Source organism: Capricornis sumatraensis, chromosome 4, assembly GCF_032405125.1.
Source record: "Capricornis sumatraensis isolate serow.1 chromosome 4, serow.2, whole genome shotgun sequence".
In the NCBI taxonomy this organism is placed as follows: Eukaryota; Metazoa; Chordata; class Mammalia; order Artiodactyla; family Bovidae; genus Capricornis; species Capricornis sumatraensis.
Genome location: NC_091072.1, coordinates 18278423 through 18294244, shown reverse-complemented (window position 1 = coordinate 18294244; position 15822 = coordinate 18278423). Strand labels below are relative to the sequence as shown.

The 15822-nt window shown below is 40.5% G+C and overlaps 1 protein-coding gene across 1 annotated transcript in view; it reads right to left on the bottom strand.

Moving 5' to 3' along the window:
- Positions 1–14401, bottom strand: part of PURG (purine rich element binding protein G) — a 39651-nt gene extending 25250 nt beyond the window's left edge. Inside the window, exon 1 of the mRNA XM_068971884.1 lies at positions 13526–14401. Within this exon, the coding sequence (XP_068827985.1) occupies positions 13526–14401 (876 nt within the window). The remainder of the gene's footprint in view (positions 1–13525) is intronic.
- Positions 14402–15822: the final 1421 nt, after the last annotated feature.

The window sequence follows — 15822 nt, the reverse complement described above, 5'->3', positions numbered from 1 at the left end:
GCCGCATGGGGTCACCTGCGAATATATTAGAAACACAAATTCTTGGTCCTCTCTTCACTCCCCAAAGCTAAGGAACAGAAACTCTGGGGGTAAGGGCCACTAAACTGGTTTAACAAACCCTCTAGGTGATTCTAATTCTCATAAAGTTTGAAAACCACTGGATCTGTAAACAGGGCAGGCATCACAATTTATCCTTTTGGAGTTCAGAAGAAAGAGAGGAAACTTGGTAATTAAAATATGAAAATGAATGGAATAATGCAGAAAGAGTAGGATGACAGGAAAAGCTGCCAAAAAAAAAAAAAAAGCCCAATGAAACTCTAATATTGCTAAGACCTGTTTGACATAACCAGTTGACTTTGGATCATGAAAGTTAAATTGTAGACCCACAGTTGCCAACAAAGCTTCATCTAGTCAAGGCTATGGTTTTTCCAGTGGTCATGTATGGATGTGAGAGTTGGACTATAAAGAAAGCTGAGTGCTGAAGAATTGATGCTTTTGAACTGTGGTGTTGGAGAAGACTCTTGAGAGTCCCTTGGACTGCAAGGAGACGCAACCAGTCCATCCTAAAGGAAATCAGTCCTGGGTGTTCATTGGAAGGACTGATGCTGAAGTTGAAACTCCAATACTTTGGCCACCTGATGCGAAAAGACCCTGATGCTGGGAAAGATTGAGGGCAAGAGGAGAAGGGGACAACAGAGGATGAGATGGTTGGATGGCATCACCAACTCAATGGACATGGGTTTGAGTGACTTCCGGGAGATGGTGGTGGACAGGGAGGCCTGGTGTGCTGCGGTTCATGAGGTTGCAAAGAGTCGGACACGACTGAGTGACTGAACTGAACTGACCCACAGTGAATAGTAATTTGTTTCTTCTGTGCCCTTTGGGTAGAACTGGGGTGATCATCTACATTTTCATCATCTGATCCCTTTAAAAAATTATTCACATTTATTTGAAATAATTGATCAAGATGAGAGGTTCAATCTATAATCTACACCAAAAATCAAGTAAGTTAGATTAGCATCATACTTTAACCAGCTAGATACATGTTCATGCAAGTAAGTGTCTTTCGGTGGTACCAGCCCCAGGCGTAGGGAATAGTTTTGGATTAAAATTAATTCCCAGTAATGGGAGGCAGATTTATTGACAGTGGTGGCTGGGGTAGATTGTGCTTTATTAGTTGGGGGTTAAATCTCAGAGTAAGTCTTAAATGCAGTCTGGCCTAACTGAGCATACTCTTTGGCTTTGTGTCAATAAGGATCAAATATATTCTGAACCAGTTTCTAAGCCTCTGGAAAATTATATTAAAATGAGGATAACTGTAGAAGGTAAGGAAGCAACAGTTAGAACTGGACATGGAACAACAGACTGGTTCCAAATAGGAAAAGGAGTATGTCAAGGCTGTGTATTGTCACTCTGCTTATTTAACTTATATGCAGAGTACATCATGAGAAATGCTGGGCTGGAGAAAGCACAAGCTGGAATCAAGATTGCCAGGAGAAATATCAATAACCTTAGATATGCAGATGATACCACCCTTATGGCAGAAAATGAAGAACTAAAGAGCCTCTTGATGAAAGTGAAAGAGGAGAGTGAAAAAGTTGGCTTAAAGCTCAACATTCAGAAAACTAAGATCATGGCATCTGGTCCCATCAATTCATGGCAGATAGATGGGGAAACAGGGCTGATTTTATTTTCTGGGCTCCAAAATCACTGCAGATGGCGATTGCAGCCAAGAAATTAAAAGACGCTTACTCCTTGGAAGGAAAGTTATGACCAACCTTTTTAAGCATATTAAAAAGCAGAGACATTACTTCGCCAACAAAGGTCCGTCTAGTCAAGGCTATGGTTTTTCCAGTGGTCATGTATGGATGTGAGAGTTGGACAGTGAAGAAAGGTGAGTGCCGAATAATTGATGCTTTTGAACTGTAGTGTTGGAGAAGCCTCTTGAGAGTCCCTTGGACTGCAAGGAGGTCCATCCTAAAGGAGATCAGTCATTGGTGTTCATTGGAAGGACTGATGTTGAAGCTGAAACTCCAATACTTTGGCTACCTAATGCAAAGAGCTGACTCACTTGAAAGGACCCTGATGCTGGGAAAGATTGAGGGCAGGAGGAGAAGGGGACAACAGAGGATGAGATGGCTGGATGGCATCATTGACTCGATGGACATGGGTTTGGGTGGACCCCAGGAGTTGGTGATGGATAGGGAGGCCTGGCGTGCTGCGGTTCATGGGGTCGCAAAGAATCGGACACAACTCAACGACTGAACTGAACAGTAGAAGATGTCTAGCAAAGCCTAGAGCATGGAAGACAATAGTTATTAGTACTTCCTAGAGCATGGTACTAGTAGTTACTAGTACTGATAAATCTTATTTGACTCTCCCTTTTGTTAACACCTTCTGTTTGAAAATGGTCATGGTACAAGTTTCCTAGAGGCTAAATTCATTCCTGAAATTACCTGTCAATCATGCTAGTCAAAATATTTTCTGAAGACCTTCTGGGTACTGAAAAGTGGGAGTAACTGACCCTTCCGGCTGTATCATCCCAAGTAAAATGTTTTCTCATCTTAAACTGTTATACAGAAGTTCTAATCAGTGTTGAAATTAGTTAAGTGAAGCAGCAGCCCTTCTTTGAGTCCAAAGTCAAGTTCATAAGGCCATTTATATATTTTCAAAATGAGCTTTAGCCTTTCTTTGTGGTGTTTCAGTAGTCATTGGAACAAATAAATAGGATAGAGAGGGGCCACGGTGATAGTGAGAGAAAAAGAGTCCTTAACCACTTTCAAGGAAATCAACACTGGATATTCATTGGAAGGACTAACGTTGAAGCTGAAACTCCAATACTCTGGTCACCTGATGTGAAGAGCCGACTCATTGGAAAAGACTACTGCTGGGAAAGATGGAGGGCAGGAGGAGAAGGGAGTGACAGAGGATGAGATGGTTGGATGGTAACACTGACTCAATGCACATGAGTTTGAATAAACTCTGGGAGATGGTGAAGGACAGGGAAGCCTGGCATGATGCAGACCATGGGGTTATGAACAGTCAGACATGAGTTAGCAATTGAACAACCACCACTACTTTCAATAGGGTAAAATGTACAGATGGGATAGGAAAAATAAGGAAGGTTATTTATAAGTGACAGAACCTAAATTTCTATTTTTATGCCTGATGATAACATGGTTTACCCTTATGAGGGAATTTACTAACCAGTGATCGATCTATTTATGTGCGCTCAGTTGCTCAATTGTGTCTGATGCAAAAGTGTCTGACTCTTTGCAACCCTGTGGACTGACTGTAGCCTACCAGGCTCCTCTGTCCATGGGATTTTCCAGGCCAGAATACTGGAGTGGGGTGCCATTTCCTCCTCCAGGGGGCCAGGGATCTTCCTGACTCAGGAAGAGTCCTTGCGAGTCTAGAACCCGAGTCTCTTGGCAGGCAGATTCTTTGCCACTGAGCCACTTGGTAAGCCCTTTATGCATCCTACCCAATAGATAAAACCCCATAATAAATGCAACTGAAACTTCAGACTATTCTACTTATTTAAATTCTAGACTGACAATCATTGGTATAAATCATATTGCTAAAGGACCTAGATGTAAAATACAGCTGTTTCTGAAGTAAATTAGCAAATGGTAAGAAAAGTTCTGTATGTTTTGTACAAAAGTTCTGTACATACAAGGTGTTTTGTACGTATCCATATCTTTATTCCTAAGCCATTAGCTCAAGATTTCGTTGTTTCATTTGCTGGGTAATTCTGTCACTTAGGTGTGTTCTTTTGGTGAAGCTGCTTGGAGGGTTTGAAATGGGAAACAGAGAAAAATTTCTACAAAATGGCTAGGGTAAAGAACTGCCAAACTATTCTTTTTCATCTGAGTTAGATTTCAAGAAGCAAAGCAATCATGAATCTAAAATGGATCTGCTATTTTGAGGAGAAGGAGAGAAAAAAAAACAAACAAACTTCTACAACAGCCAATTCACTCTACAGAATCTGCTGATCAGATTACTAGCGTCAACCACCACCAGGCTTTCATTAAATGCTTCTGCAATGGAATTTTATGTGAACAGGTATTTTTGAAATGGACAGATCACATATGTGTATATGCACTTCAAAATACACTTTCCTTGCTCTAAAATGCTGTCTTTGATAAAGAAATAGGCCTTCAAAAGACGGGTTTAGAGAGAAAGGTGTCACTTTTTGTGATTGCTGTTGTTTAGTTGCTAAGTCATGCCTGACTCTGCGATCCCATCGACTCTAGCCCTCTAGGTTCCTCTGTCCATGAGATTTTTCCATGCAAGAGTACTGGAGTGGGTTGCCCTTTTTTTCTCCAGGGGATCTTCCCAAGCCAAGGATCAAACCTGTATCTCCTGCATTGGCAGGCGGATTCCTTAAAGCTGAGCTACCTGGGAGGCCAGTCACTCTTTTTAACTTTTTAACTCCCCTCTATTGGCAGTGATGGTGGCAGTGCACAGTGGAGGACTGGGATGCCCAAATAAAAGCCTTTGAGACAAAAACCTGTGTGATGCTTCTTGTCTCTCCAATCACCAACCTCTGTAGTTTCTCAAGGCTAAAAACAAAAATAAAACAAACTTATTATGTTTTATCTTGGCACGTGCTAGCAGTTACAGTCCTCTACAGCAGAACAATACTGTTGGAAGTTCAGCGTTCTTGATATTCTCTGTTAAATGTCATGACTTGTAATATAGGACATTCAATAGGACCAAGGATATTGGGGTCAAAGGAAGTATCTGATTGTCTAGAACAAATGTGATGATAATTGCAGTATATTATTTAGCAGTATAATGTATGGTCAATTCTGGAACAATGGCATTTCAAAAACTGATGTTAACTTTAATAATTCTTAATATAAAAAAAAATGACTACGGTATGTATAGATCTAGTGATGCTGCTTTCCACAAAGCAGACCTTGAATAGACAACAAAAATATTTGGTAAAAAATTTAAAGCCTAGGATAGTTACGGAGTAAGTATTCAACAATTGGTTCTAAAGAAGACTAGGAACAAAATTTTCTCTTGTGTGGTTACAGGGATACACACATTCTACAACTGACACTTCTGCTGGTCTTACGGGCATCCTCTCAGGTTGTTACATTATTACAGTTGTTTTTAATATAAAGAGAGCATCTCTTACACTTTCCAGTTCAGGTATTATTCATATATTTTTTTCTCTCGCTCTCCTTCAATACAGAATTTTAAAAGTTTAGAGTGGGAGGGAACCCTAGCTTCTAGGACAAAATTGTTCATGTTTCACATAAAGAAACAACTGAACCAAACTTAAATGATTTGCTCAGGGTCAGGCCATACACTGGCAGAATTGCTGCTGCTGCTAAGTCGCTTCAGTCATCTCCGACTCTGTGCGACCCTATAGACGGCAGCCCACCAGGCTCCTCTGTCTCTGGGACTCTCCAGGCAAGAACACTGGAGTGGGTTGCCATTTCCTTCTCCAACGCATGAAAGTGAAAAGTGAAAGTGAAACTGGCAGAATTAGGTCTTATTATTCTTTCTCAAATGCTCTTTCAAAGGTTAAATAAACAGATTTTGTTCTGAGAAGGACTTATTTATCTCAGTTCTATTAGACTGACTTCTTTTGTTATAGTCAAGCAAAATAATCAGCCACCACCTTTCTCTTCTCTATTTCTTTTATATTTGTGACCTCTAGACAACAACTTCATCAAACCCACAACAAACAATAAATATAATCCTGAATCATCCTACACAATTATTTGTTCTAAAAGAACCCAAATACTGAATATTTCAAAATATAGGCGTCTCAGATTAAGACATTCTGCCTCTACCCATATCAAATAATCAGATTTCTATTGCTACCTTGATAAAGACTTATCAAAAGATCTTCCCAACCCAGGGATTAAACCTGGGTCTCCTGCACTGCAGGTAGATTCTTTACAATCTAAGTAATTAGTATTAGTCGCTCAGTCCATTGTGACCCCATGGACTGCAGCCCACCAGGCTCCACTGTCCATGAGATTCTCCAGGCAAGGATACTGGAGTGGGGTGCCACTGCCTTCTCCAGGGGATTTTCCCAACCCAGGGTTCAAACCCGGGTCTCCTACACTGCAGGCAGATCCATTACTGACTGAGCTACAAGGTAATCCCTTGATAAAGACTAAAACCAACAAAAGCATTTTTTCCACAATCTTACTTTCAGTGACTTTAAAATTTTTAAATACTGTAAACTCTTTTCTTAGGGATTACTTTCCTTTTTCTTTACTCCTAGTATTTCCTGGGAACAATGAATAGTTTGAGTAGAATAATATGGAAACTAAGTATAAAGAGGTAAAAATCAAAGTACAGACAACGGCTATTCAATCTCAGAAAAAAGTCAACAACACTCAAGAAGAAATCGTGTATCTCATTTAAAAGAGTATTCTCTCCATATTCACATTACAAACTACTTTCACTACAGCAGCACTAATTCATTTCCAGTAAGTTTATTTACTAGATGTTATTGGCCTCAATAAGGCTAAGCAATTTTTCACAAGGGATATTGCAAAGAAGGTAAAGTTTGGAAAAAAATTTACCAGAAAACATCAACATGGGACACTCTTTAATGAAGGATGTGTGTTAGTTGCTCAGCTGTGCCCGATTGTTTGCGACTCCATGGGCTGCAGCCCATCAGGCTCCTCTGTCCATGAGATTTTCCAGGCAAGGATACTGGAGTGGGTTGCCATTTCCTTCTCCAGGGGATATTCCCAACCCAGGGATCGAACCTGGGTCTCCTGCACTGCAGGCAGATTCTTTACTGACTGAGCTACAAGGATGGAAAATTATTAATATTTTTAGCCTAAACGTAAGCAAAACTCTTTCCAAAGGTGAATTTACCTTCCTTTTGATCCCTCTTTTTAAAAAAGGAACAATACCAACACACCATTTTAAGCTTAAACAAGTAAATACCTGGAAATCTTAACCAATGTTTTAGACTCTGCAAAGGATAGTGAATTATTCACTAAAATGAAAGAAGCAAACTATTAAGCTTTAAAAATATATGTTTAAGACAATCTTGCTTTCTAACAACACCTTTCTCATGTTACAAACAGAAAATCATACCATCAATTATGATTATTCTAAAGATGAATTAAAGTGCTTTAATTTTTTAAGTCTTTAAACATTTTCATAAAGTTTACATATACTAATCCATAAAAAAATTCTTTCTCAACCCATATACTCTTTAAGATATTTCTAATAGTATTGGAGTTTTTACTTTGGTTGCTTTAAATCATAACTAGATAGGATCCTTCATGGTTCAAGTATGGGACATTAATCTTTCAGATCATAATCTTTTCCTATTGGCTATTAGAAAAGTGACTTTAAAATGCCTCCTTGACGCGACTAAAAAGAGAAATACGACTTTTTGCAAGGAGGGGTTGGGGAACTATTAAAGCAACTTTATTTATATTTTCAGGAATAGTAATTATGCTATATTTTTAAACAATTATATGTGCTATTTTATATTCTTCTGGCAGAAAATAGAAATGGTTTAGTTGTATTTTTAACCACATAGCCCTAAGGTATTTAATCTTTTTCCAAATCATCATAGTACATTTTGGTCTCAAGGATATCTGATAGACTCGGTCCAGGGACCCAATGCTTTAAATAATCAAAACTAGCATTTTCTGTTTTTTGTTTAGTCTTGGATTTGACTAAGTGCTAACTGAATGATTCATTAATAACTATACATTTCTTATTATACATATATAAACGCTCATGTTATTAAATCAACAATCTTCAACAGGGTTGTAACCTTTTGTGGTGGTTCTAGTATTGATTTTCTCTAATAATGGTAAGGGCTTTGTATAAAAATAATAGTAACATAATCAGTAAAAACTGATTAAAAGTGATAATTTATTAAAGCTTTAAAATATGGGTATTTTTCATGAGGACACAGTTAATTTAAAATAATCTTTGGATAAACAATTTCACATCCTGAACTGTATTACATCAAGAAAAAGAACACCACTTTTTTGAGGGGCAGAAGAGGGAGAGATATGAGCACAAAGTAGTTTGGAATAAGGACGGAGAACTGAATTTAAATACATTTAAAAATTGATATGTACATATATTTTCACTTTGAGTAAATTCCAATGGGAGTCATTTGAAATTTCCTTGGGGTTCCCTTGGTGTCATAAATAGCTCAAATTAAATGCTATAGTAACTAGATCAAACATGGCATCTAAAGGAGAAGGGGAAAAATACACTTGGAATGATAGATCTAATATTGATACTACTGGGTACAAGAGAGTGTCTATATATTTTTAATTGTATGTTTGAAAAGAATATGTGTATATATACATATGTGTATATGCAGAGTAACTCTAGAAGGATACCCAAGAAATTGGTAACACTAGTTGCTACCTTTCAGTGTCTATCAATCTGGAGCATCTAAATTTTGTACTATATGCAGGTTTTCCCTATTCAAAAATATTGATTAAATAAATTTAAATTACTTAAAAAACCATGTCAAATTAAGGAGAAAAGATTAATTTTTGACATTACTCAAGAAAATACACTAACATATAAACTGTTTTTCTACATAAATTTGAGTATGACAGAGTAACTGTGATCTAAAAACTCAACTTTCACAAGACATTAAATTGGGAAAAACACATTTCCCTGTACCTCATTTCTACAGCATTGTGGACTATAGATTGTCTTAACAGCATGCGAACATCTCTCCTCTCTTCCTCTGATGGGCTAGCCATGAGCCATTATTTCTCTATGAAATTCAAAGAATCTTGAAGGAAACTCCACAAAAATTTTAAGAATCTGAATTTGGCAGGGATAAATATTACATCTGTATTATTCTGTTGGCATAGAGTCAATTTTAAATTCTCTTTGTGGTTTACTTTAGATTTTTATCCTGCCAAAGATGTTTGGTGTTTTGGTAAAAGACAGACTTCAAACTATGTGGTGACTAAGCAAAGTTCTTATATAAAGCTTGGAATAAGATTTTATAAATAGTTCCAATGAAAGATACTTGGAAATAAGCAGGAAAAAAGAAACTCATACTTATGAAAAAATTATTTTCAGTACACTACTTCAAGTTTCCAATCAAGTCCTATTTAAATATTAAAATAAACATAAAATCTAAAGGAATGATAGTACATATATCAACTTTCCATGGCAGCTGCTTATTAAAACTGAATGTCTGAGGGTATATTTCAATTTCATCCTCTTCAGATTGTGCAGCTCAGATAAATGTTTATTTTACTGAAAATATTTGCAAAATTACAATATAAATACATGAGTATATTAAGATAGGATCACTCTATATAATGTATTCTTATCCACATATATAAAATGAATGCAGTAAATATAGTATACTCTTGATGAATCGTTAGTACACAGTGTTTCTTAGTAAAGTACATACAACCTATTATTAAGCAACAATTATCTACTTTTCAAATGTACATCTTAGGAAGTTTTCAGGATGGAAGGATACACTAAATCCCCTAATACCCTTTTCGGTTGGTGAAAGTTAGTTCTTCTGCAAATTTTGAAATAATGTCATATTTATTTTGGCAATTGTTCTTAGTTTCTTTGCATTTCCTTAATTTGAACTTTATGTCTCGAGTCTGGTTATTTTCTTAGTGATGCCATATCAGCCAATCATACTTTGAATTCTAATACAGTACCAGGTACTGTCTTTTCATTAGTAAGTGAAACATGCATCAAAAATGAAACGGAATCATTAAAAGCTTTTTTTTTTTTTTTTGCACAAATTCCCAAAATTCATTTTCAGGGTATTATGGGGAGTGTCAATTAGATATAATCTCAACTGTAATACTAGTCTGGGCTAGAAAGAGTTTTATTAATTGATTCTAGTCCTTAAGAATACAAATATGAACTCTAAAATTCTTTGTTAGGTGTCTTGGGATTTACTTCAGAGGTATCTTCTAGCCTTCTCCATGACACTGGTTGAATGGAAACTTGTTACTACAGCAGTTCCAACACAAACATATGCATGCAAGAGCTCACCCTACAGATTCTAAACTACACAGTTATTGAAACACGTCCCACCAGTCAAGTGGCATAAATGTACATCTTTTATATACAAAAGGTAAAGTGCATTATTAAATTAGTGAACTGACAGATTGTCTGCCTGGACCATATAGCTTTCAAATAGACAAATGTGAAATTCCCCCATTAGAACCCATTATTTCAAGAGGTTCCAACTAGCTTTTCCACCCTGTCATTTATTTTTTGGCCATGCTCTTTAGTGCAAATAAGCTTGTGTTTGACTCAAGTTTAAGGGACATGGCAGTTTGGGGCTTTAACAAGGAAAATTATAAAATGTGGCAGAAGTTGAATACTTTTATAATACATTGCATCTCTTGCATATAAGCAACAGATTAGTGCTGCTTTCAATTGGTAGGAGCACACTGCCAACAATGAAGAGGAACCCGTTTCCAGATTTCGTACTATCAGCTTATATGATTACAGCTTTGAGTCTGTACCACATTATGCTTGGATTATTATGTGCAAACATCATCAGTGTTTTAGAATTATATAGTGAAAGAGTAATTTTGGTTACTAACTTAAATGCTCACTTTTTGATTGCTAACATCCAGTTGCCTTAAGAGTTTTATATCTTTAAGGCAGGGATCCTAGTATTTTGAAGAATACCATGTACACTTGCAGCTCCATTTGTGATACAAATGACAATAAATAAAATGTATATTGCACAGATAAGAGTAGTAGCTTATTTTATAAGATACATGGCAATACATGTCCTAATACCAGAGTTTTGGACTGGATCTTACTGGATTATGGCTAATGAATGATTGGAAATTTTAAGTATCAAAAAATCATAGCATCATTTCCTTTTTCAGTGAACATTAACTTTGGGAAAAAAAGAAACTAAAGGACTGGCAGAAGGCTTAATGATTTTAAAGTATATTCAACTGCCGGTATATATGCATCTATGCAATCTATAGCTTTGAGATGGTAAAAACTTTGAAGTATATTTTCTACATACCATGTAGAAAATTTGGCTGCTTAACCCATTTTTAACTTAAATTGTTAATGAAAAATTAAACTAATAATATTTATATACAATGAGTTAAAGATATTTAAGTCTGACATAGTAGTGTGTGTGTCTATATATATATATAACACACATATATACATACACACACATATATATATATAGACACACACACTCAAATCTTACCAGAGTAAAATCCAAAAAGGAAATTATTTAGACTTAACGGATATAAATATATTAGAAGAGAAGGTTTTAAGAGAGAGTACACAGTCACAGCAATGGTGATAGGAATGCTCAAATAGTGGAATATTCACAGCTCCAGTTTGCCAAAATCTGACAGGTTAATTATTATTCATAGGCACTATGATGGGCAGCAAAGCAATCAGTAGTATTGTAATTCAAGGGCACACCATTCCTTCCTAGACCCCAAAGCTACTTTTTATCAAGCCTATAATAGTTACTTTACAGTGAGGACTGTTTAAAGATCCTTGCTACTTTTAGAGTCTCAACACCCACCATGTGCTATTAACTCTAGTACTAACATCATCTTCTAACCTTCAGCTGTTCCACAGTGATCCAGATGGTCCACGATTATAACGAACTAGTGAGATTCCTTCACACTGTTTGAGGAAACCGGAAATACAATCCGTAAGCCAATACCAGCATATACGTCTGAGTTACTGACTGCTTGTTTTTAAGTAACATGAATTAGGGAAACTCATTTTCTTAATTCATGTCGTTTAGAGACCTTTTGGGGGACATCCTCTGGAGGGAAAACAACTGCTAAAATAATTGTGAATTACTTATAGCATATAGAAGAGCTACATTCTGATCTCAATCCGTGCAGTCAGCTCTCATCAATGAGAGCTATATTTAGGGGTTGAAATCAGTGTTTGGCTCCTAAACATGATTATATGGACTTATTGTGTGGGAGGTGAGTAAAGCCAAGAGAAAAGACAGTAATTCCATTCAGAATAAAATGCAGCTCAACAGATAAAATTTCAGTCAGTTAATACAGGGTGGGTTGGTACACATATACATTATATCCACTTGTTTAAAAAACTGCTTAGGTGTTGGAAAATTGCAGTGGCACTTCCTGGAAAGTAATTTTTCATACAAGTAAATGGGTGAGTCTTGTGTAAACTTTTTTAAGTATCATAAAGAGCACCTTGGAAAATGCCTGAATTTTCTTTTCAAATATGCTTATAACCAATCTTCAAATAATATTTTTTCAGGCTTAAATTTTATGTTTATTCTAAACGCTTTTTAGAAAAGAGAAAACCTCCTGGAATTAAAACACCTGTAAAAGTCAGGTTTATACTGGAAGTGTTGAAATGGTCTTAAGGTGCTAAAAGTGCTACTAAAATATATTATTATAGATGTATTTTTATATCAGATAACTGGTGCACCAACCCCTCTGAAATAGTGTTAAAGCAGCAGCAAAAAATGTTAACACCTTGAGTCTATGATATATTTTGGGAAAGAACCTCTTACAACCTTCAAATTAGTATGAAAAGGTAAAATATCAAGATTTCCATAGCAAAGCCATAGGATGAAGCCTCCCACGCAACAGTGACATAAAAAGTAATTCCTGAAACTTTGGAAAGCCACTAATAATGTATGGTACAATCATCAGAGGTGAAGATAGGATTGTAACTAGCTTAGAATAACCAATAAAAACTCTCATGGCGTTGGTATGGCAACTATAAACTGTAGGGTTACCACAAAATTTGAAATTATAGCATACTATAGTAACTAAGAATTGATTCTTTAATGGGACTGTTTAATATTCAGTTATCCAATGGACAATGAATATATTTCAACTTGTCCTTTTATAAATAAATAAATATATTTAGAATACAAGTCAATTTCTGTTTCTGTGGTAACCGTCCTACAGGTAATCCTAGCAGCTTTTAATGAAGTAGGCATGGAATCCTTTTTGGGGGGAACTTATTAAGTAGAAATTCACACTTCCATACTAGGTATATGTATTTTTTTCAGGCTTATGTCATAGTGCAATGTAAATCTTAGCTAGGGTACTTAGGTCAGAATGTCATACTTTGTGCTGATTTGCATACTTCAATAGTCTGGAGCAGTTGAAGCAGCTAAACTATTTAGCTTTGGGAAGGCAGGAGTTCCCATAAGAATTAGAGTGTTCTACCGGTAACATAACATGAGAATTAGACTCCTTGAAGTATAAACTACTAGAGGTATTACTGATAACAAAGGGCCCCAAAAGAGGAGAAATTTCTTCAAATGAGTATGGATCAGTTCTTTTAGCCAATCTATGATTTTAACTTTTGCCTGATGGAGTTCATTTTCATCTTAGTCGAGGCATACTTGTTCTTCACCACTGGCCCTTCTGCCATCCATGCTCTTTTCTTTATGGCTGTTGCAAATTTTCCTCATCTCTTCTTCATACTTGATAAAATTCTCCCCAAACCTTGTCCAAGCTTTGAACGGAACGGTAATAGTATTACGGTAAGGTGGCCTCACCTCACTTACCTTCAGGAAAATTCCATATTTATTAGAGCCCACATCAAAGTAGAACCTTTTATTGTCCACTCTGAAAGAAGTCCCCTCAGGGAGTTCCACGGGGTCGTCGTCTCCAGCTCTGCGTTCTTCGATGTCCCCTTCGCCATAGTCTTCGATGAGCTGAACCAAGGCGTCGCGGAACTCGATCATTCCTTGAGCTGGGAGGACAATAGTCTGCTCTAGGCCCAAAGTGTGGCCAAAATAACCTATCATGCCAGTCCCCCGCATCATGGTTTGTCTAATCCTTAGGAAGCGACCCCGCTGGTTTTCCTTCAGGTCTAGATAGTATTTCCTGTTGTCCCTCTCGATGTAGTCTGTTTTGAGGACACTGTGAGGGTGCTCTTCGGACCCCACCGAGACCGGCGGGGAGGGCGCTGAGTGCTTCTGTCTCCTTCTGGAGCTCTGCTCTTTGCCGTGACCGTGCTCTTGCCGGTGGCCTTTCAGGCCCAGGTGGGCATAGTGCTCGATGAAGTCCCCTAGACAGTCCTTCAGCTCCGCTGCCACCGACAGGGAGAGGGTCAGTTTACTCTTTCTGATATTGTCTTGCCGGCCTCTCCCTATCCAGACTTCGGCTATCTTGAGGAACCGGCCCCGCGAGCTCTGCTTCACGTCTAGGTAAAACCTCTTTTTCTGGATGTCCACTCGTTTGGAGGCCAGCTCCTGGATTTCGGCTGCGCCCCCAGCCTGATTAGGGGTGGCTGAAGCCGCGTAGTGGGGGTAGTGGGAGTGCTGGGCCTGGGGGTACAGTCTACTCTTGCTTAGGCCAGAGCCCCCTACATTCTTGCCGCCGCGGCCACGGCCGCCGCCGCCGCCGCCGCCGCCTCCCCTTCGCCTGGCTCTTTCCATCTTCAGCTGCAAGTGACAAACAGACACACGGGGTGGGGTGGGGGAGGGGGTGTTGAGAACAATCGCAGACGCCCCTCGGCCTGCGCTGCCCCAGCCTCTGCCCGGGACCCCCACTTCGGGCCGCCGCAGCGCCGGGCTCCCCGCCTCTCCCGGACGGGCTGCGGCGGCCGGGCGAGCGGACTGGCTGGCGGGCGGCGTCTCCCGGCTCCGCACTGGGCGCTCAGCATCCCTCCGCCGCCCCTGGCCTCCCGCTCCCGCTCTGCGCCGGGCCGCCCGCCTCGGGCTCGGCAGCCCCCGGGTCCCCCAGTCAGCAGACACTCACATCAGCACTACCATCATCGCCGCCGCCGGTGCCCTTCACGACCGCCGCCGCCGCCGCCGCCAGTTCTCGGCCCCTCTGTGGCAGCCGCCGCCCCCTGCCTGCTCCCCCGCCGCCGCCGCCGCCGCCGCAGCCGCTCGCACCGCCCCGCGCCGGAGCAGCCGGGCAGGGGCATCGCCCGCGGCGCCCACCGCCGCCGCCGCCCCTCCAGCGGCCGCTGCGGGGGCCGCCGCCGCTCTCCCGGCACCGGCCCGACGCCCGCCGGGGAGGAGGGGAGGGGGCGGGGAGGGGGGCGGCGGGAGGCAGGCAGTGGACCCCGCCTCCTCCAGCACAGCCCGCTGAAGCGAAGATCGGGTCTCGGGCTCTCCTCTGTGGCCCGCTTTGACGGAAGCCCAGCGCGTGGGACTGGGGAGTGAGCGTGAGGTGACCGGACAGGTGTGAAGATGGAGACGAGGACCCGGCTGAGGCGAGGCTGTTCTGACTTCTCCAGGTACCGCTGAGATGTAGGACTCGGGCGGCCCACTGGCTCCCGCGCGAAGACTACACCTCCCGTAGTGCTTAGCGGCGGGGAGGGCCCCCTCCGCGCATGCGCGCCGCCTAGCCAGCTGGGCTAGGGTAGGAGGGAATGCAGCTCGGCGCTCCGCGAGCGGAGGACTTGGGGGCGTGGCGGAGCCCGGACGCGGGGGTGGGGAAGGTCTGTGTCCCAGGAGTGACGCGTTTTTGCGTGCGCCGTGATCCTCCCGCGTGGGCTCCGCAGCGCGGGAATGAGGTCTGTTGAATCGGTATCGAACCCGGATACCTGGTTCGAGGCTGTGGTGTTGAGTCGCTGCACAGGTCATCCAGCTGATGGACGAGTCCCGTTGAACTGGCTCATCTCAGGGTAACGTGTCCCTCCAACCTTGCTTCAGGCTCCACGCCCTGGGGTATCTTTCTAGCCTTCTCCGACCAGGAGGTTCTCAGTCCCACAGAGTAGGTCTCTGGGCATTGGGTGGGAGGTTCCTTAAGGATGGACATATTCGTTCTCCTTTTCCGCCTCCCTTTTGTGTATTGTAACAAATCATGTTGGATTTTTGAATTCAAAATATTGTCTTTAATTTTTTTT